The sequence below is a fragment of the Malaclemys terrapin genome, chromosome 3 (assembly GCF_027887155.1).
Source record: "Malaclemys terrapin pileata isolate rMalTer1 chromosome 3, rMalTer1.hap1, whole genome shotgun sequence".
Lineage (NCBI taxonomy): Eukaryota > Metazoa > Chordata > Testudines > Emydidae > Malaclemys > Malaclemys terrapin.
Window position 1 is genome coordinate 129,442,966 of NC_071507.1, and position 22,926 is coordinate 129,465,891.

General features: G+C 44.6%; 1 protein-coding gene across 3 annotated transcripts in view; it reads left to right on the top strand.

Moving 5' to 3' along the window:
• Positions 1 to 22,926, top strand: part of HACE1 (HECT domain and ankyrin repeat containing E3 ubiquitin protein ligase 1) — a 140,630-nt gene that overhangs the window by 24,951 nt on the left and 92,753 nt on the right. For 2 of the 3 annotated variants that reach the window (XM_054023183.1, XM_054023181.1), the window contains exons 10-11: positions 2,281 to 2,387; positions 18,537 to 18,783. In XM_054023183.1, the coding sequence (XP_053879158.1) occupies positions 2,281 to 2,387; positions 18,537 to 18,783 (354 nt within the window). The remainder of the gene's footprint in view (positions 1 to 2,280; positions 2,388 to 18,536; positions 18,784 to 22,926) is intronic. The other variant, XM_054023182.1, reaches the window with a different exon arrangement.

Genomic DNA, 22,926 nt, shown 5'->3' on the forward strand with positions numbered 1-22,926 from the left:
GTACCAAGAAGTAACAACAACAATAATACTAGTATGTGTTGCAGGGAGAGTGTGTGTGTGTGTATATATGAGAGAGGGAGAGAGAGACCGAGACAGTGCGCTATCTCTTTAAGCACAGCGCTCACTAGTCTGAAGTCCAGCAGCTCCCACTCATGACTAGGGCCCTACCAAATTCACAGTTCACTTTGGTCAATTTCATGGCCACAGGGGGCGGAAGCCTCGAGCTTAGGCAGGAGCTGTCGGGGGTGAAAGCCCCGAGTCCTGGCTGGAGCAGCGATGGGTGGCAGCCCCCAGCCGAAGGCTCCGAGTCCAGGTGGGAGCCAAGGAGGTGCGGGGGTCGGCAGCCCTGAGCCTGGCAGGAGTTGCGGGGGCTGGAGCTGTGGGGGTGGCAGCCCCCAACCCAGGTCCTTGAGCCTGGGCAAGAGCTGCAGGGGGTGGAAGCCCCGAGTCCCAGCAGGAGCCGCTGTGGGGGGCAGGGGTGGCAGCCTCAAGTCTGGGAAGGCCAGCCCAGGTGCCCTGAGCTTGAGCAAGAGCTGCAGGGGGAGACAACCCCCAGCCCAGCTCTGGGGCTGCTGCAGTGCAGAAGTGAGGGTGCTGTGGAGGTGTGTCTGATCTCTCTCTGATAACAGCTGTGAAGGGGAAGGACAAATCCTGTCCCTCCCCAGCCCAGCTGATTTCAGGGAGATCAGATTTCACTGGGAAGGGCTTATTTCACAGTCCCTGACAAGTTTTTCAGGTTGTGAAATTGGTAGGGCCCTACTTATGACCCAGAGGCAGCAGCACAGACTCCTGCCCCCCACTCCAGCTCAATGGAAACTGGGTACCCGGGTGGGGAGATGGGGATGCCCCAAAATCAGCCCCCCACCTGTGCCCTGCACAGCAGACAGGATGGTCTCAGGAGCAGCTTGGCCGGGGCAGCTCCAAGCTGAGGTGGAGACAGGAGAAGCAGGTGGCTGCAGATGGCCACGGAGCAGCAGGGGGAGGAGGGGGAGGATACCCTGCTCTGAAAGTGCCCCCCTCAGCAAGGCGCCAGGGTCAGTCACCCAGCCCACCCCAAAGTCGGGTCCTGAGAATAAAGTAGTTGTGGTGGAGTATACAAACCCCATATTGGCCAGGAAGGGGTTAATAAGCTGCAGTGACCCCAGTCAGCCTGGGTGTCAGGCCGGAAGGAGGAGTTGGAAGGAAGAAGCACTGCTCATCTGGATGCTGACCTGGAATGAGAGTAGACTGGCAGCTACCACATCATGCAAGAAACCTGGGTAGGGCTGGAAACTGACTAGAGACTGTAATGTGCCAGAGACTCCCTGCGGGAGGGTAGGTCTGACACAGACGGCTCATTTGAATGGTTACCAGAAATCCCCTGGTGTGCATGAAGGCAAGAAGCTGCAGCTGGGGTCTGTATGAAAAAGAAGAAGGCTGAAAGCTGAGCTCAGCAGGGCTGAAGATTCTTTTGGGTTATGTTTGAGGAAAAGTTTTTTGTTGTTTTTTTTTTTTTTTTTTTTGGTGGGGGGGGGAAATGGATGCAAGAATATGCATGAAGAGAAAGGAATAGGAAAAATAACAAGGGATGACAGCAGGCATAAAAGGATGTAGTGAAGAGCACAGATAGAAGATTTTTGTGACTGGGAAAACTTTCAAGGTCCTGGACAGTGAAGGGTGCAGATGAGGGGTGAAAGGAGGAACTGAAGGTAGAGAAGAGACTTTGGATGTTGACAAGATAAGTCTGCTTGGGAGAAGTAAAGTTGTTTAGCAAGGAAGAGGAGAGAATGAATTTAAAGAGCTGGTGGTTAGCACAATTTGGACTTTGGAGCTCATCACTATTTGAATAAGAATGGAGGTAGTGAAAGGTTGAGATTCAAAATTTGGGATCAGCCAGGCTATCGGTATAACATTATAGGGCAGCAAAGGAACAAATCAAGAAACTTAGTCATATTGGCAGAGTGGTGAAGCTTGTGCTGGACTTGAATTTGCATTCTTACAAAAAAAAAATGGCACTTTGCTTAATGATGAATTTTATTAGTAGTACTTTCAGAGCATTTATTCATGCTATATTCTTAAATCCTTTAATACAAAAACTAACTTCTAAAATATACATTTTTGAATAGATTTTCAGTTTAAAAGATCTTATTGAGTATTATTTGCTAATTATGAAATGGTTGTGCACATACATATTGCTGTTTCTATGGGGTTCCTGCCTCACCTAGCTATGTTATGTTCTAGATTAATCTGTAATAGAACACTTAGTAATATCGCATGTTATCTACTTTATTTTATATCCAGTTGCGGCAAGTTCTAGAACACTTGTCCCAGCAGAGTGAAAGCCAGTACCTTAAGATCCTAACAAGCCTTGCTGAAGTTGCTACAACAAATGGTCACAAACTACTGAGGTAAGTGTCAAAATATGTAAGTAGGTCAGTAATGAAAAATATGTTTAAAGACACTTGTTATATCAAGAACAGAATATTTATTTTCACTTGATTTCTCGCCCACATGAAGACAAATATCAGTCATATTTGGTAGAAATATTTGAAGAAAGGCCAAGCTAGTGGGGCTTTCATATTGCATTTTAAAAGAATCTTTTTAAAAGGTTCTTTAAAAGAAACAGTCCAGTTTTTTTTAGTGGAGATCAGGTAGGTATTATGATTTTTGGGGCTCTGTAGTGCCAAATCTAGGATCTAGTGGAGTTTTCTGCCACCTCTTTTCACTTGAAAGGGCAGATTAGGGTCAGGTAATAAGCTGCAAAGCATGGGGCCAGTAGTCAGTTTTTGAGATTTTAGGTAAATACATCTTTAGGATGGGTTTATTACACTGCTGTACATCCAAAATGCTTCTGAAATAAATGTAGTCAAACATTACTAATTCTGGGTCACTGAGAACGAAAATGATGCTTAAAATTGTTGATTGGCTCTAGTTTTCAAGATATGCTGTTGGGTCAGTATATACGACCCTTGACTTGGGAATGGCGGAGGATAAGTGAGTTAAAGGGAAGGGATCTCCAATTTAAACCAGAAATGACTAAAATACATCTTGGACTAGATCTATGAATAAATCTATGACTGGGTTTGGACAGTACTTGCTTTTTAGGCAAAACAATGAATGATGCAATCTGAAGCTGGTATTGCATCATACATGATATGAATTGCATCATGTTATTCCTAGAAGTCATGGATGATGCAATCATAACGAAGCTTACATCACTCTGCTGAACAAATTGCCCTATATCAGCTCTAGGAATCACACAGTGTCGTGCTCTTATTTGTCCGTGTTTGATTTTGCAAAGGGACACATTTCTGTTTAGCCAAAGTGAGCAGAGATGCCTCGTACTTGTGTGAACAGTGCAGATAACTTCTGCTATGTTTGTGGTGAAGTGACTTTTGCATCACAAAAGCGCAGTATAACCACTATGGTTAAGAAAGCCTATCACCTTTATTTTGGCTGCAAAATTGGAGCTCAGGACAAGAGGTGGGCCCCACACATATGCTGCAACACTTGTGCAACAAATCTTCGCCAGTGGTTGAACAGGAAAAGGAAATCTATGCCTTTTGCAGTGCCAATGATTTGGAGAGAGCCAACAGATCATACCAGCAATTGTTACTTCTGCATGGTGCCTCCAGTTGGGAAAGGTGTGTCAAAGAAGAAAAAGTGGACTGTGCATTATTCAAACATTCCATCAGCTATACGCCCAGTACCCCACGGAGAAGGACTGCCGGTTCCTGATGCACCAGAATCATTCTCACTTGAGTCAGACGAGGAAGAGGATGAAACTTCTGGTCCTGAACCGTCAATGTCACAGGACCCACATTTTCTCCCGTCCTCCTCCTCTGAACCGTACCTCATAACACAAGATGAACTGAATGACTTTGTCAGGGATTTGGAACTACCCAAGAGTAAGGCAGAGCTGTTGGGCTCCAGACTACAGCAGTGGAATCTCCTGGCAGGTGATGTTAGGGTTTCCATGTTCCGTGACCGTCAAAAGGATCTTGTCCCATTCTTCTTCATGGAAGGTGATCTTGTAGCCTGCAACAACATCGATGGTGTGATGGCAGCCCTCAACATCGTTCATGATCCAGATGAGTGGAGACTGTTCATTGATTCATCGAAGACGAGTCTTGAAGCTGTTTTACTGCATAATGGCAATGTTTTGCCATCAATTCCAGTTGGTCATGCAGTCCATATGAAGGAAACCTATGACAACATGAAACAACTTTTGAGGTGCATAAACTATGATTAACATCAGTGGCAGCTTTGTGGCGATTTGAAGGTTGTTGCTCTCTTGCTTGGTCTGCAGACTGGATACACAAAGTACTGCTGTTTTCTCTGCGAATGGGATAGTCGTGCAAGAGATTCCCACTACATCAAGAAAGATTGGCCACTCCGACAGTCATTGGAGCCTGGGAGGAAAAGTGTTCAGCATCCACTACTTGTTGAATCAAGGAAGATTTTGTTACCACCTTACACATGAAGCTGGGTCTGCTGAAGAACTTTGTCAAGGCCATTGACAAAACACAAGCAGCTTTCAAGTACCTCCGTGGAAAATTTCCAAGGTTAAGTGAAGCTAAGATAAAGGAAGGTGTCTTTGTTGGTCCTTCAGATTCGTGAACTTCTTCAAGATGATGCATTTGACCATGTACTGCATGGCAAGGAAAAAACAGAATGGAAAGCCTTCTTCCAGTTAGTAGCAATAAACTTTCTCGGAACCAACAAGGCAGACAACTACAGATTGTTGGTGGAAAACCTCAAGGCATACAAAAGCCTTGGTTGCAACATGTCACTAAAGATAAATTTTTTTTTGCACTCTCATCTAGATTTTTTTCTACCGAACTGCGGAGCAGTGAGCGGCGAGCGATTTCACCAGGACATTGCAACAATGGAGAAACACTATCAGGGCAAATGGAGCCCATCAATGCTTGCAGACTAGTGCTGGACAGTGACAAGAGATGCTCCATTTAATGAATCCAAGAGACAAGCCAAGAAGCGCCGAGTAGACACTGAATAGGACTAAACTATGTACATAATAGTTTTTTGCCTTTTGTTTCATAATACATTTTATTTATATAACCCTTTTGCTGATTTTTAAAGTGTTACATAAACAGGACAGGTGAAATATTATCATGTAAAGCAACCATAAACACATGAAAAGACCTAGGTTTACAATTTATGATTAAAACTCTATTTACACAATATACATAGACATAAAATGTAAAAACTTAAATATCTTAGAAACAGTAGCCAATCAGTTGTTTTAATTGTCATATTGAATTCAGCACATCAAAATACATAATAGCACATTTTATCTCTGAAGCAGACGACTTCTCAAAAATTGTAGACCAGTGTTATGGGCTAATGCATTTTGTTTAGTTGTCAAGATCATCCAAATTCAACTGTTGGACAGATTCTGTAAACTGTCTGCCGAGCTGTGAAATCCATATACCACCTCCTGGCCCTTTCCTGCTGCCTATTTCCTAGTCATCTCTTTTGTACCTTTTTAATCTTAGCTTGTGTGCCTGTGTTGATAATACTCAACCATGTGTCTTAAGAATCCTTAATGACCGTGTAATGGGTTAGACCCCCTTTAGGATGCCACCTAATGTATTAAGGTTTCATGAAGACTCTCCTTCTGCTCCACTAGTCTGGACTTCCTCTCCCTCTTTTGCTGAATTAGGCTCTCCGGCCTCTTGCAGCAAGCACACACACAGGATTGGAAAAAGGAACTATAGTGCCCATATTTAAAAAAGAGAACCCGGGCAACTACAGACCAGTCAGCCTCACTTCAGTCCCCAGCGAAAACATGGAGCAGGTCCTTAGGGAATCCATTTTGAAGCACTAGGAAGAGAGGAAGGTGATCAGGAACAGTCAGCATGGATTCACCAAGGGCAAGTCATGCCTGACCAACCTGATTGCCTTCTATGATGAGATAACTGGCTCTGTTGATATGGGGAAAGCAGTGGATGTGATATATCTTGACTTGAGCAAATTTTTGATATGGTCTCCCACAGTATTCTTGCCAGCAAGTTAAGAAAGCATGGATTGGATGAATGGACTATAAGGTGGATAGAAAGCTGGCTAGATTGTTGGGCTCAACGGGTAGTGATCAACGGCTTGATGTCTAGTTGGCAGCCGGTATCCAGCAGAGTGCCCCAGGGGTTGGTCCTGGGGCCGGTTTTGTTCAACATCTTCATTAATGATCTGGATGATGGGATTAATTGCACTCTCTGCAAGTTTGCAGATGACACTAAGATGGCAGGAGAGGTAGATACGATGGTGAGTAGGGATAGGGTCCAGAGGGACCTAGGCAAATTGGAGGATTGGGCTAAAAAAAATCTGATGAGGTTCAACAAGGACAAGTGCAAAGTTCTGCACTTAGGAAGGAAGAATCCCATGCACCGCTACAGGCTGGGGACTGACTGGCTAAGCAGCAGTTCAGCAGAAAAGGACCTGGGGATTACAGTGGACTAGAAGCTGGATATGAGTCAGCAGTGTGCCCTTCTTGCCAAGAAGGCCAATGGCATATTGGGCTATATTAGGAGGAGCATTGCCAGCAGATCGAGGGAAGTGATTATTCCCCTATATTCGGCAATGGTGAGGCCACACCTGGAGTGCATCCAGTTTTGGTCCCCCCACTACAGAAGGGATGTGGACAAATTGGAGAGAGTCCAGTGGAGGGCAACGAAAATGATTAGGGGGCTGGGGCACATGACTTACAAGGAGAGGCTGAGGAAACTGGGGTTATTTATTCTGCAGAAGAGAAGAGTGAGGGGGGATTTGATAGCACCCTTCAATTACCTGAAGGGGGGTTCCAAAGAGGATGGAGCTAGGCTGTTCTCAGTTGTGGCAGATGACCGAACAAGAAGCAATGGTCTCAAGTTGCAGTGGGGGACGTCTAAGTTCGATATTCAGAAACACTGTTTCTTTAGGAGGGTGGTGAAGCACTGGAATGGCTTATCTAGGGAGGTGGTGGAATCTCCATCCTTAGAGGTTTCTAAAGCCCGGCTTGACAAATCCTTGGTTGGGATGATTTAGTTGGTGTTGGTCCTGCTTTGAGCAGGGGATTGGACTAGATGACCTCCTGAGATCTCTTCCAACCCTAATATTCTATGATTCTATCCTTGCATACAAGGTACTCCTGTCTCCCATGCTTCATTTTGCTTCTGCTGTCTAACACTAGCATTTTCCTTAAGTTGATTTCTCTTCTCACATCTAGCCTCTCTGCAAATCAGGCTTCTGCTGTTTGACAGCATTGTCTTAAGCATTCCTCTGAAGCATCTGAACCATGTTGTTATTGCAGGCTGGATCCTGGTCTACATGGGCCTCACCTCTGATCCTATATGGCTATGTATGCCACTACCTCAACTTCATGTCTGTTGCCATCCTCATCCATTCCCTCACCTCCTCTCACTTTAATTACACCTGTATAAGTATCTTACGTCCCCATTCTTCAGACTAATGTGCAAAAAGTGGATGTCAGCATTTTTGCATACAAGTGTACTTACTTCTCTAGTGTCAAATTATTACGCTGGCTCTTTGTACGTTAGAGAACTCCATTCAAAGAAGATTTTTGTCTTTGTAAGCCTACTAAAATGTCCTGGTAGGATCTTGCCCCTGGATATGTTTGCTGACACCCAGAAGAAGCTGGTTCTTTCTTTGAATTTGCTCTAAGGAGCACTTCTGAGAAACAGCTCCTGACATTGACAATATATTTTCTGCACCTTCCTCCACCTAAGTCCATTCTTCCTCTGTTGTTCTACATCTTTCATTGCTGTACGCAATATATAGTGTGTCGTGGGATATAGGTTTTACCTCAGACCTTGTATTCTACTTGCTAACTCTGTCTGATACTCAAGTATCAGAGGGGTAGCCGTGTTAGTCTGGATCTGTAAAAAGCGACAGAGTCCTGTGGCACCTTATAGACTAACAGACGTTTTGGAGCATAAGCTTTCGTGGGTGAATACTCACTTCATCAGATGCATGAAGTGCATGCCACTACATGCATCTGATGAAGTGAGTATTCACCCACGAAAGCTTATGCTCCAAAACGTCTGTTAGTCTATAAAGGTGCCACAGGACTCTGTCTGTCTTGCACTGACCTTCTTTGTTACTTCACACAATCTCGTTGTCGGCATAAAATACCTCTTACTTTCTACAGGAAAGTTTACCAGATTTAATTGCTTTCAGTAGTAATGGATTGGCACAGACTCTCTTGTCCCTTGCTAGAGAAGTGAATGAAACTTTCTTTAAAAGGGCTAACTTAAATAAGATAACTCCAGAGTGGAATTGTCTCATTAAAACCTTCTTGAAAGCTTTCTGGAAAAGGAGTGATTTAGAGAGAGGGTGTTAATTGGATAGATCCTCTGCATCAAGGAAAGGAAGGGACTTGTTCGGGCAATGCTCATGAACTGTTTGAGGGAAGTTGGCAGCTTGCCCTTTCAATCAACAGGGGATCAAATAGGTCCCCTTTCACTCCCAACAAAATTTGTTTTACCAGCATTGTTGAGTATGGATCCAAATTGTAGGTAGCAGGTCAGAGCTTCCTACTATGTCTAGAACTTCAGATTCTTCCACAGACTCATTTGTTGCCTTCTCCTTTTGACATGGATCTACTTCACTAGATAAACATTTAAAGGTATATTTAAAAAATATATTCGTTCATCTCTACTTAAACAACATTAAAGTGCATTGGTTTAATGCCATTTTAATTTTATGTATTGCATACAAAGATGAACTCACTTTTTTTTGTTCTTGTTTTAAAAGACCTGTAGACATTTGAGTTGAACACCAGATTAATTGCATACTTTGTTGCAATGCATTTTTTTAGGTTTCTAAATTAATGGAGTCCCAACAAATGTACCACCGTGTAAGATGGTGGTATCACAAACAGCACAGAATCCTGCTGAAGCATGAAAGCAACCTATAGGAGTCAGCTAATAGAAATGGAGTGGTATTTTTGTATATGCAGTGTGGAGTAGTTTCAATTCTTAATATTTTATACCTCAAAGGGTATAATTAAAAAAACTTGGCAAAATACTGTCAGATTTAAAAAAACAAAACAAAACTCTTCGTTGATTATTCCCCCTTCCTACATTACAGGTCATCTCTATGCTTCGAGGTTTTTTAGTGGTTATTTTGTTACCAGCATCGTGCAGGTGAAGAAATGGTACTTGAGAGATCCTGTGTTTAGTTCTCTGCCACAGGCTTTAAGTGATTTGCCCAAGGTCACGCTTGAATCTCTGTGCCTCAGTTCCCCATATGTAAAATGGGGATAATACTTCTCCACCTCACAGAAGTGGTTCAAATAAATTGAGGTAGTCAGGTATTAGTGTTGGGGGTCACGAGTACCTAGACAGTGTGTGCTGATGCTTGTATAGTTAACCTTCTTTGGGTATGTCTACACTACGAAATTAGTTCGAATTTATAGAAGCCGGTTTTATTGAAATCGGTTGTATACAGCCGATTGTGTGTGTCCACACATAAAGTGCTCTAGGTGCTCTAGTCGGCGGACCGCGTCCACAGTACGAGGCTAGCGTCGACTTCCGGAGCATTGCACTATGGGTAGCTATCCGACAGCTATCCCACAGTTCCCGCAGTCTCCGCCGCCCCTTGGAATTCTGGGTTGAGATCCCAATGCCTGGATGATGCAAAACAGTGTCGCGGGCGGTTCTGGGTACATGTCGTCAGGCCCCTCCCTCCCCCGTCACAGCAACGGCAGACAATAGATTCGCGCCTGTGACGGGTTGGATCACAGAAACCCCCTTGGGAGCTGCCACCCGATGTGCAAAGACTACCCCTGCTTCTGTTTTCCCTGCCAGCTCAGGACTCCAGCACCCTGTCTTGCTGAGCCAGACACTCCCGTCTGGCTCCAGACACAGACCCAGGGTCTGAATCACTTGTCCCAAAGCTGCAAGTTTACCCGAAAACAGCTCACAGTAGAGTGCTTGTCTTTAGCACTCAGATGCCCAACTTCCAGTGGGGTCTAAACCCAGATAAATCCGTTTTACCCTGCATAAAGCTTATGCAGGGCAAACTCATAAATTGTTCGCCCTCTAGAACACTGATAGAGAGATATGCACAGTTGTTTGCTCCCCCAGGTATTAATACATACTCTGAGTGAATTACTAAATAGAAAGTGATTTTTATTAAATACAGACAGTAGGATTTAAGTGGTTCAAAGTAGTAACAGACAGAACAAAGTAAGTCACCAAACAAAATAAAATAAAATGCGCAAATCTATGCCTAATCAAACTAAATACAGATAATCTCACCCTCAGAGATGCTTCAGTAAGTTTTTCTCAGACTGGACATCTTCTAGGCCTGGGCACAATCCTTTCCCCTGGTACAGCTCTTGTTGCAGCTCAGGTGGTAGCTAGGGGATTCTTCATGATGGCTCCTCTCTCTCTCTGTTCTCTTCCCCCCTTTATATATCTTTTGCATAAGGCGGGAACTCTTTGTCTCTCTGGTTTTCCACCCCCCCTCACTGGAAAAGCACCAGGTTAAAGATGGATTCCAGTTCAGGTGACATGATCACATGTCCCTGCAAGACTTCATTACTCACTTGCCAGCACACACATATACAGGAAGACTCACAGGTAAATACAGCCATCTGCAGACAATGGGAGTCATCAAGATTCCAAACCATCATTAATGGTCCACACTTTACACAATTACAATAGGCCCTCAGAGTTACATTTTATATTTCTAGTTTTAGATACAAGAGTGGTACATTTATACAAATCAGATGATCATACTCAGTAGATTATAAGCTTTGTAATGATACCTTACAAGAGACCTTTTGCATGAAGCATATCACAGCGCCTTTTTACCTGGGTTACCTGGGTTACCTGTGCAGACAACATGGAGCCCGCTCAGCTCAGCTGAGCTCACCGTCACCATATGTCCTCTGGGTGCCGGCAGACGTGGGACTGCATTGCTACACAGCAGCAGCTGCTAACTGCCTTTTGGCGGTAGACGGTGCAGTAGACTGGTAGCCTTCATCGGCGATCTGGGTGCTGGCAGCCGTGGGGCTTGCCTTTTGGCAGTAGATGGTGTATTATGACTGTTAGCCGTCCTATTACAAGTCGGTCATCGTACGTTAGCAGAGTCTTTCCTGAGCAGCCGATTGTGCAATAGGCCTGAAGACCATCGTCCTACACCGCCCCGTATTTGCTGCCAAGCACCCAGAAAGATGCCAAGGGCTATCAGTCACGCTGCACCGTCGTCTTAAGATGTAAAAAATAGATTTGCTCTGTATTCATTTGCTTCCCCCTTCCTCCGTCAAATCAACGGCTTGCTAAACCCAGGGTTTTCAGTTTAATCTTTGGTGGGGACCATTCTGTGTGACAGTTGTTTGTGTCTCTCCCTGATGCACAGCCACCGTTCTTGATTTTAATTCTCTGTGCCTGTACGCCATGTCGTCACTCGGCCCGCCCTCCCTCCTTCCCCTAGTCCGTCAGATACTAAGTTTGCGCCACAGCTCAGAGAGCTGAGAAGCGGTTCGCGCCTTTTCTTTGAATTCTGGGTTGAGATCCCAATGCCCGGATGATGCAAAACAGTGTCACGGGCCGTTCTGGGTACATGTCGTCAGGCCCCTCGTCACAGCAACGCAGACAATAGATTCGCGCCTTTTTACCTGGGTTACCTGTGCAGACAACATACCACAGCAAGCATGGAGCCCGCTCAGCTCAGCTGAGCTCACCGTCACCATATGCCCTCTGGGTGCCGGCAGACGTGGGACTGCATTGCTACACAGCAGCAGCTGCTAACTGCCTTTTGGCGGTAGACGGTGTAGCATGAGTGATAGTCGTGGGGCTGGCAGCCATAGGGCTGCATTGCACCAGCCCCTTGCCAGGCGATGGTATATTATGACTGGTACCCATCGTCGTCGTACTGGTGTGGCTGTCAATCATGGCCACCTGGGCAGACATGCTACTGTTTCGATGATGATGGTTACCAGTAGTAATATACTATTTTCTGCCAATTGCCCAGTATTGTCTGCTAAGCACCCAGAAGAGGCCGAGGGCGATGCTGGGTGCTGGCGGACGTGGGGCTGGCAGACGTGGGGCTGCATTGCTACACAGCAGCAGCCCCTTGCCTTTTGGCAGATGATGGTATTTTATGATTGGTATCTGTCGTCATCATACTGGAGAGGCTATCACTCATGCTGCACCGTCGGCTGCCAGCTTAAGATGTAAAAAATAGATTTGTTCTGTATTCATTTGCTTCCCCTTCCTCCGTGAAATCAATGGCCTGCTAAGCCCAGGGTTTTCAGTTTAATCTTTGGGGGGACCATTCTGTGTGACAGTTGTTTGTGTTTCTCCCTGTTCCTGTACCTGTATGCCATGTCGTCACTCGGCCCTCCCTCCCGCCATCCCTCCTTCTCCTGGTCCATCAGATACTACTTTCGCGCCTTTTTTCTGACCAGGCACCATAGCTAGCACTGGGATCATGGAGCCCGCTCAGATCACCGCGGCAATTATGAGCACTATGAACACCACGCGCATTGTCCTGGAGTATATGCAGAGCCAGGACATGCCAAGGCGAAACCCGGACCAGGCGAGGAGGTGATTGCAGCGCGGCGACGAGAGTGATGAGGAAGTTGACATGGACATAGACCTCTCACAAGGCACAGGCCCCAGCAATGTGAAAATCATGGTGTCACTGGGGCAGGTTCATGCCGTGGAACGCCGATTCTGGGCCCGGGAAACAAGCACAGACTGGTGGGACCGCATCGTGCTGCAGGTATGGGACGATTCCCAGTGGCTGCGAAACTTTCGCATGCGTAAGGGCTCTTTCATGGAACTTTGTGACTTGCTTTCCCCTGCCCTGAAACACCAGGATACCAGGATGGGAGTAGCCCTCACAGTTGAGAAGCGAGTGGCGATAGCCCTGTGGAAGCTTGCAACGCCAGACAGCTACCGGTCAGTCGGGAATCAATTTGGAGTGGGCAAATCTACGGTGGGGGCTGCTGTGATCCAATTTGCCAGGGCAATGAAAGACCTGGTGATAGCAAGGGTAGTGACTCTGGGCAACGTGCAGTCAATAGTGGATGGTTTTGCTGAAATGGGATTCCCAAACTGTGGCGGGGCCATAGACGGAACCCATATCCCTATCTTGTCACTGGAGCACCAAGCCACCGACTACGTAAACCGCAAGGGGTACTTTTCAATGCTGCTGCAAGCCCTGGTGGATCACAAGGGACGTTTCACCAACATCAACGTGGGATGGCCGGGAAAGGTACATGATGCTCGCGTCTTCAGGAACTCTGCTCTGTTTCGAAAGCTGGAGGAAGGGACTTTCTTCCCGGACCAGAAAGTGACCATTGGGGATGTTGAAATGCCTATCGTGATCCTTGGGGACCCAGCCTACCCCTTAATGCCATGGCTCATGAAGCCGTACACAGGCAGCCTGGACAGGAGTCAGTACCTGTTCAACTACAGGCTGAGCAAGTGCCAAATGGTGGTAGAATGTGCATTTGGATGTTTAAAAGCGCGCTGGCGCAGCTTACTGACTCGCTCAGACCTCAGCGAAAAGAATATCCCCATTGTTGTTGTTGCTTGCTGTGCGCTCCACAATATCTGTGAGAGTAAGGGGGAGACCTTTATGGCGGGGTGGGAGGTTGAGGCAACTCGCCTGGCCGCTGATTACGCGCAGCCAGACACCAGGGCGGTTAGAGGAGCACAGCAGGGCGCGGTGCGCATCAGAGAAGCTTTGAAAACGAGTTTTGTGACTGGCCAGGCTACTGTGTGAAACTTCTGTTTTGTTTCTCCTTGATGAACCCTCCAAACCTCCCCCCCCCAACCCAGTTCACTCTACTTCCCTGTAAACCAACCACCCCACCCCACCCTCCCCTCCCGCTTGCAGAGGCAATAAAGTCATTGTTTTTTCACATTCATGCATTCTTTATTAGTTCCTCACAGAAGTAGGGGGATAATTGCCAAGGTAGCCTGGGATGGGTGGGGGAGGAGGGATGAAAAAGGACACACTGCATTTTAAAACTTTAACTCTTATTGAAGGCCAGCCTTCTGATGCTTGGGCGATCATCTGGGGTGGAGTGACTGGGTGGACGGAGGCCCCCCCACCGTGTTCTTGGGAGTCTTGGTGAGGAGGCTATGGAACTTGGGGAGGAGGGCTGTTGGTTACACAGGCGCTGTAGCGGCGGTCTCTGCTCCTGCTGCCTTTCCTGCAACTCAACCATACGCTCGAGCATATCAGTTTGATGCTCCAGCAGACGGAGCATTGCCTCTTGCCGTCTGTCTGCAAGCTGACGCCACCTATCGTCTTCAGCCCGCCACTTGCTCTGTTCATCCCGCGATTCAGCCCGCCACCTCTCCTCTCGTTCATATTGGGCTTTTCTCATCTCCGACATTGACTGCCTCCACGCATTCTGCTGTGCTCTATCAGCGTGGGAGGACATCTGCAGCTCCGTGAACATATCGTCCCTCGTCCTACGTTTTCTCTTTCTAATGTTCACGAGCCTCTGCGAAGGAGAAACATTTGCAGCTGGTGGAGGAGAAGGGAGAGGTGGTTAAAAAAGACACATTTTAGAGAACAATGGGTACACTCTTTCATTACAAGGTCGCATATTTCGGCTTGCAGGCAGCCATGGTAGGCCACAGTGTTTTGGCTTTTTTAACCTTCTTAACATGCGGGAAAGGTTGCAAACAGCAGCGCATTTCCCATATCAAGGATGAATTGGGTTGTCCATTTAAAATGGGGTTTCAATGTAAAAGGAGGGGGCTGCGGTTTCCCGGTTAACATGCGGCACAAACACAAGTAAACCCCCCCCCCAACACACACACGATTCTCTGGGATAATCACTTCACCCCTCCCCCCACCGCGTGGTTAACAGCGGGGAACATTTCTGGTCAGAAGAGCAGGAACGGGCGCCTCTGAATGTCCCCTTAATAAAATCACCCCATTTCAACCAGGAGAGCTTTCTGGAGATGTCCTTGGAGGATTTCCGCTCCATCCCCATACACGTTAACAGACTTTTCCAGTAGATGTACTGGCCGCGATTGCCAGGGCAAAGTAATCATTAAACACGCTTGGCTTTTTTTGGTAATGTTTACAAATATTTACAAAGTTACACTCACCAGAGGTCTCCTGTGTGCCCTGAGGGTCTTGGGTGAGTTCGGGGGTTACTGGTTCCAGGTCCAGGGTCACAAACATATCCTGGCTGTTGGGGAAACCCGGTTTCTCCGCTTCCTTGCTGCTGTGAGCTACCTACAGTACCTCCATCGTCATCTTCCTCGTTCCCCGAACCGTCTTCCTTGTGTGTTTCTCCAGTGAGAGAGTCATAGCACACTGTTGGGGTAGTGGTGGCTGCACCCCCTAGGATCGCATGCAGCTCCGCGTAGTAGCGGCAAGTTTGCGGCTCTGCCCCGGACCTTCCGTTTGCTTCTCTGGCTTTGTGGTAAGCTTGCCGTAGCTCCTTAATTTTCACGCGGCACTGCTGTGTGTCCCTGTTATGGCCTCGGTCCTTCATGGCCTTGGAGATCTTTTCTAATACTTTTCCATTTCTTTTACTGCTACGGAGTTCAGCTATCACTGCTTCATCTCCCCATATGGCGAGCAGATCTCGTACCTCCCGTTCGGTCCATGCTGGAGCTTTTTTGCGATCCTGGGACTCCATCACGGTTACCTGTGCTGATGAGCTCTGCGTGGTCACCTGTGCTCTCCACGCTGGGCAAACAGGAAATGAAATTCAAACATTCGCGGGTCTTTTCCTGTCTACCTGGTCAGTGCATCTGAGTTGAGAGTGCTGTCCAGAGCGGTCACAATGAAGCACTGTGGGATAGCTCCCGGAGGCCAATAACATCGAATTCCGTCCACACTACCCCAATTCCGACCCGCAAAGGCCGGTTTTATCGCTAATCCCCTCGTCGGAGGTGGTGTAAAGAAACCGGTTTAAAGGACCCTTTAAATCGAAAGAAAGGGCTTCGTTGTGTGGAAGTGTCCAGGCTTAATTCGGTTTAACGCTGCTAAAGTCGACCTAAACCCGTAGTGTAGACCAGGCCTTTGTAACTAAGGGAGGCTAGTTTTGCAGGTGGAGCAATGCAATTAGTATCTCTTTTTAATACTCAGCATGTCTAGTATAGCTTTTCTGCAATATATATAGCAGATGTGGTGGGATACTTTTGGCAGAGGAGGACTGGATGGAACGCAATCCAGGATTCATTAATACTAGTTTAGGGAAAATGTTTGCTTATTTCTTCTTTTGGGCTGGTCATATACTTATGAAGCATTCTCAGCCTGGGAAGCAAAAGATTGGAACCAAATTCTAATGTGGAAAGAATTGCCACTAGGCCATTGATACACATGGATGGATTAAGTTTTTCTCAGATATTTAAATTAAAATGTCTGTATTCAGAAACTTTGGTGGTGACTAGATAAGAAACTCCCAAATGATAAATGTATGGGTATGACCAAGGCCTTAGGTGACCACAATTTTGTTTTTCTTTTTCCTTTTTTTAAAATTAACTAGGGGAAAATGCAGCCTTTTCTATCATGTTGTAATACTATTTTTTGTTAATCCTGGTTTACAAAAAGCTAGTTTTTGATCAATAACAAGCAGGAAAGATGTGAACTCTACATATCACTTTTCCAAAAAGGTGTTATTTTAAATCCTCAAATATTTTAGTAGTAACTTTTTTATTTAAAAAAGGCAGTCTTTAAAAATGCAGTTTTCCCCCTTCTTTGTTTCCTTTTTTAGAGGATGAACCCTTTGACCCCATCAAAATCAGAACAGGTGCTGTCTTTCTTTGTCTAGTATAGTGCTTCATATGCTGTTGGCACTCTAATGTTGCTTGAACCGGTTTTACATGTGGTTTGGTCTGGTTTAGGTTCTCATTGTTTAAAAATGGTTATGCTACCTTCTGTGACGGACAGGCAAACCATGTTTTAAGAAATATTGAAAACTGGCTCATATGACATTTTAATACCCAGTGTTTATATACTATGTCTAAGCTATTGCAGCAGATCTAGGTTGCTTCCTCACTGACAAATCTTTAAGGAATATTATAATACTGTTGGCTTTATTTGGTGTGCTGCATAGATTGGAACAACTTATGCTATAACATTAACATTCGCTAGTTCAGTAATCTAATCAGGGCACTATAACAACACCCTTCAAGATAGTAGGTGAGCAGGTAAATGGATTCTTATAACCATGTCACCACACACATCTCAAAAACCAGAGGGTATAATTTATTGCAGGGATTTTCAACCTTTCCTTTCTGAGCTCCCCCCCCCCCCCCCCACGCTAAAAAAAATTCCATGGCCCACTTGTGCCACAACTGTTTTTCTGCATATAAAAGCCAGGGCCGTGTTGGGTAGCAAGCAGGGCAATTGCCTGGGCCCCCATGCCACAGGGGGTCCCATGAAGCTAAGTCGCTCAGGCCTGGTTGGCAGGGCTTGGGGCCCCTGGGCTTCAGCCCCATGTGGTGGGGCTTCGGCTTTCTGCCCTGGGCCCTAGCAAGTGTAATGTCGGCCTTGCTTGGCGGACTCCCTGAAACCTGCTTGTGGACCCCCAGGGGGCCCCAGACCCTTGGTTGAGAACCACTGATTTATTGTATTTAAAGTCAGAGTTGACACTCAACAATTGTATTTTAATATGCTAGATACTAAGTTTAACTCCTTGAAGTTGTTTAAAACTGTGTTATGGTGTCTTCAGTTTTTTCATAGAGGACAAGCATTCTTTTTACCAGGCTTGAAACATTCTTGAAGCTTGGTTGTACAGCTTGTTAACAGAAAGCAATCTGAACATGGTTGAGTCTGTGGTGTTTAATGAATTCACTAATATCTAGATTATATATTAATAATTACACTGATGGTGCAAGGATACCGGTCTACAGTTGAAGTTCTGTCCAATCTAGTCACACAGGTATTAAACTTTGTATTTATTTAGTAAGTGTGACTTTTTTGAATATTATTACATTATTACAATATTACTTGGGGCAAAATACTAGTTAGCATGCTGTTCATCACTTAACTTTTTTTTAGTGGAAGCAGTGTGATTTCTATCATCCTGGTCCAATAGCTGATCGAGGCAGATTGGTCTAATATAGTGTATTCAGCGCAGTATTTTGCTAATACTGGACTTTAGCACAGTCTCTTTGGCTGACACAGTTCTGGCAGTAGGCTGAAAGATAATTTCACTTGGAGAAAACATTTTTCTTTTGAGTCAGCTTGGTTTATGATTAGTGGTGTGCTAAGACCTTACTGTTGTAGATAGCATCTCTTACCCATGCTTCAGAAGTGGTGTAGGTATATACAAACACTAACCAAATGTACCCTAAAAGTTTGTATTTGCTATTTTTATTTAGCTATTATTTCAAAATATCTGGAATTTAAATATGGTTAGAAATCAGTAAAAATTACAGCATGTGTTCCTTGACCTTTTGGGCTAGGGAATAGGTCCATCATTTGTTAGCCATGTGTGTTGGAGAAGCATGAAATCCCCAAACATTGGGCTGTGTTTACCCCTTTATATACTGAATCATTTAATTTAGGGAAAAAATACTTAAATCCATTTTTTTTCCCCCCAGCTTGTCAAGTAACTATGAAGCTCAAATGAAGAGCCTCTTAAGGATCGTGAGGATATTTTGTCATGTCTTTCGCATTGGCCCATCCTCTCCCAATAATGGAAATGACATGGGCTACAATGGAAATAAAACTCCAAGAAGTCAGGTGTTCAAGGTCAGAAAAGTATATGACGTTGTTAGGAAGATAGACGTTAAAGAGATGAATTTCACAAAGCATGCATTCATTAATCAGACATCTCATGAACAGGAAGTAAGTTTTTGGTTGATACCCATATCTGTTTTTAAACTAGACCCACCTCTTCACTTTTTGTGTAATAAATTTTTTTACATTATATTTTTTTACTGACCTACATTTTACCTATTCTTTTTCTCTTCTTAATTTCTCCTACTAATAATCTCATGTAATTTATAAGACATTTTAATTATCAATCTGTGTTTATTATGGTAGATCTTAGTTTTTTATTTCTGTTTTACGTTTAGTAGTATAGCTTGTAATCTCAATGCTATAACATTAGGAAATATACTAGAATGCATTAATGTAAATGCAAAATACAAGAATTAGAGATTTATCAGGTTTTGATCACTTCTCTTATCTGATTTCTCAAAATAGATTAAATTAATTTAATCTATTTCCCTTTTTACTTACATCACCAAATCTTTTCTGAAGTAACCTTGTTTAAGAACTTTCAACCAATAACTTTATTATTGAATACTTTAAAGCTTATTGGCTTTATAATATCTTGAAACATCTGCACAAAGCTCTATTAATGAAAAGTCTCACCTCTGAATGTATATTTTTCATGTATATGATACTTCAGTAGGAAATTGTGTAACTTGCTATTTTGTAAAGCATTCCGTTTTTGCTATCCTCTAAATTCCTTCTTTTCAAAACACATCAGAGTTGTTACATTTTCTTTGACGTGAAAATCACGTTAGCATTGAGGTATGTATGTATGTATATTGAGGGATGAATATATTGGTAGAAACAAAGCAGCCCCAAAAAAGGATACTCAAAATTCAAACCTTGTAATTCTTCATTTTGTTGAATAGTGTCACCTACTGGAAGGAGGGGAGAAAATATATAAATTAGAAAGCCTCTGTTTCAGATATTGTCTAATTCTTGCTAATTAGCAAGTTAAGATTTAAAGCCATATTAGTACAGTACATAGTTAAATATACTAAACTCATGTATTTGAAAATATAAATTTGCTTTATAGCATAAAAAGGCTATTACCAGTGTATTTTGAGAAAGCAATGTGATCTTAGTAATTCAAACCTTCCCCACAGCACTCTGCCATTAAATCTTTGTTGACAATAAAGGAGGACACTGTTTGAGTAGAGTTTAGTGATGTTCACTTGCCTATTAAGTTATTCAACTGTAAAATTTCAGTTTTAGGAAAAAGCTTGAGTTGTATTAGCAATATTTCTTCTGCAGTAGATTTCATATTTCCCAGTAGAGTCACTGAGAAAAAGCTTTTGATATGGGCTTTCACAGTATTCTTGCCAGCAAGTTAAAGAAGTATGGGCTGGATGAATGGACTAGAAGGTGGATAGAAAGCTGGCTAGATTGTTGGGCTCAACGGGTAGTGATCAATAGCTCCATGTCTAGTTGGCAGCCGGTATCAAGCGGGGTGCCCCAGAGGTCAGTCCTGGGGCCAGTTTTGTTCAATATCTTCATTAATGATCTGGAGGATGGCGTGGACTGCACCCTCAACAAGTTTGCAGATGATACTAAACTGGGAGAAGTGGTAGATACGCTGGAGGGTAGGGATAGGATACAGAGAGACCTAGACAATTAGAGGATTGGGCCAAAAGAAACCTGATGAGGGTCAACAAGGACAAGTGCAGAGTCCTACATTTAGGACGGAAGAATCCCATGCACTGCTACAGACTAGGGACCGAATGGCTAGGCAGCAGTTCTGCAGAAAAAGAGCTAGGGGTTACAGTGGATGAGAAGCTGGATATGAGTCAACAGTGTGCCCTTGTTGCCAAGAAGGCCAACGGCATTTTGGGTTGTATAAGTAGGGGCATTGCCAGCAGATGGAGGGATGTGATCATTCCCTTCTATTCGACATTGGTGAGGCCTCATGTGGAGTACTGTGTCCAGTTTTGGGCCCCACACTACAAGAAGGATGTGGAAAAATTGGAAAGTCCAGCGGAGGGCAACAAAAATGATTAGGGGGCTGAAGCACATGACTTAGGAGGAGAGGCTGAGGGAACTGGGATAGTTTAATCTGCAGAAGAGAAGAATGAAAGGGAGGATTTGATAGCTGCTAGGGGTTGCAAAGAGTCATAGATTCTAGGGCTGGAAGGGACCTCGAGAGGTTGAGTCCAGTCCTCTGCCCTCATGGCAGGACCAAATACTGTCTAGACCATCCCTGATACACATTTATCTAAACTACTCTTAAATATCTCCAGAGATGGAGATTCCACACCTCCCTAGGCAGTTTATTTCAGTGGTTAACCACCCTGACTGTTAGGAACTTTTTCCTAATGTCCAACCTAAACCTCCCTTGCTGCAGTTTTAGCCCATTGCTTTTTGCTCTATCCTTAGAGGCTAAGATGAACAAGTTTTCTCCCTCCTCCTTGTGACACCCTTTTAGATACCTGAAAACTGCTATCATGTCCCCTCTTAGTCTTCTCTTTTCCAAACTAAACAAACCCAATTCTTTCAGCCTTCCTTCATAGATCATGTTCTCTAGACCTTTAATCATTTGTGTTGCTCTTCTCTGGACCCTCTCCAATTTCTCCACGTCTTTCTTGAAATGCGGTGGCCAGAACTGGACACACTATTCCAGTTGAGGCCTAATCAGCGCAGAGTAGAGCGGAAGAATGACTTCTCATGTCTTGCTCACAACACACCTGTTAGTGCATCCCAGAATCATGTTTGCTTTTTTTGCAACAGCATCACACTGTTGACTTACATTTAGCTTGTGGTCCACTATAACCCCTAGATCCCTTTCTGCCGTACTCCTTCCTAGACAGTCTCTTCCCATTCTGTATGTGTGAAACTGATTGTTCCTTCCTAAGTGGAACCCTTTGCATTTGTCTTTATTAAACTTCATCCTGTTTACCTCAGACCATTTCTCCAATTTGTTCAGATCATTTTGAATTATGACCCTATCCTCCAAAGCAGTTGCAATCCCTCCCAGTTTGGTATCATCCACAAACTTAATAAGTGTACTTTCTATGCCAATATCTAAGTCATTGATGAAGATATTGAACAGAGCCAGTCCCAAAACAGACCCCTGCGGAACCCCACTTGTTATACCAGGGGTAGGCAACCTATGGCACGCGTGCCGACGGCAGCATGCGAGCTGATTTTCAGTGGTACTCACACTACCCGGGTCCTGGCCACTGGTCCGGGGGGCTCTGCATTTTAATTTAATTTTAAATGAAGCGTCTTAAGCATTTTAAAAACCTTATTTACTTTAAACATACAACAATAGTTTAGTTACGTATTATAGACGTATAGAAAGAGACCTTCTAAAAACGTTAAAATGTATTACTGGCATGCGAAACCTTAAATTAGAGTGAATAAATGAAGACTCGGCACACCACTTCTGAAAGGTTGCCGATCCCTGTTATACCTTTCCAGCAGGATTGGGAACCATTAACTACTCTCTGAGTACGGTTATCCAGCCAGTTATGCACCCACCTTATAGTAGCCCCATCTAAGTTGTATTTGCCTAGTTTATTGATAAGAAGATCATGCGAGACCGTATCAAAAGCCTTACTAAAGTCTAGGTATACCACATCCACCACTTCTCCGTTATCCTATCAAAGAAAGCTATCAGATTGGTTTGACACGATTTGTTCTTTACAAATCCATGCTGGCTATTCCCTATCACCTTACCACCTTCCAAGTGTTTGCAGAGGATGGATCTAGACTGTTCTCAGTGGTACCTGATGACAGTATGAGGAGTAATGGTCTCAAGTTGCAGTGGGGGAGGTTTAGGTTGGATAATAGGAACAACTTTTTCACTAGGTGGGTGGTGAAGCACTGGAATGGGTTACCTAGGGAGATGGTGGAATCCCCTTCCTTAGAGGTTTTAAAGGTCAGGCTTGACAAAGCCTTGGCTGGGATGATTTAGTTGGGGATTGGTCCTACTTTGAGCAGGGGGTTGGACTAGATGACTTCCTGAGGTCCCTTCCAACCCTGATATTCTATGATTCTATGATTTATTGTATTTTAAAATAATTTTCAGAAGTGCCTCAAGTCTTGGGCACTTCTTCTTCCTTTAAACCAGGGGTGGGCAAACCTTTTGGCCTGAGGGTCACATCTGGGTATGAAATTGTATCGCGGACCATGAATGCTCCTAAAATTGGGGTTTGGGGTGCAGGAGGGAGTGCAGACTCCAGGAGGGGGTGCAGGTTCTGTGCCAGAAATGAG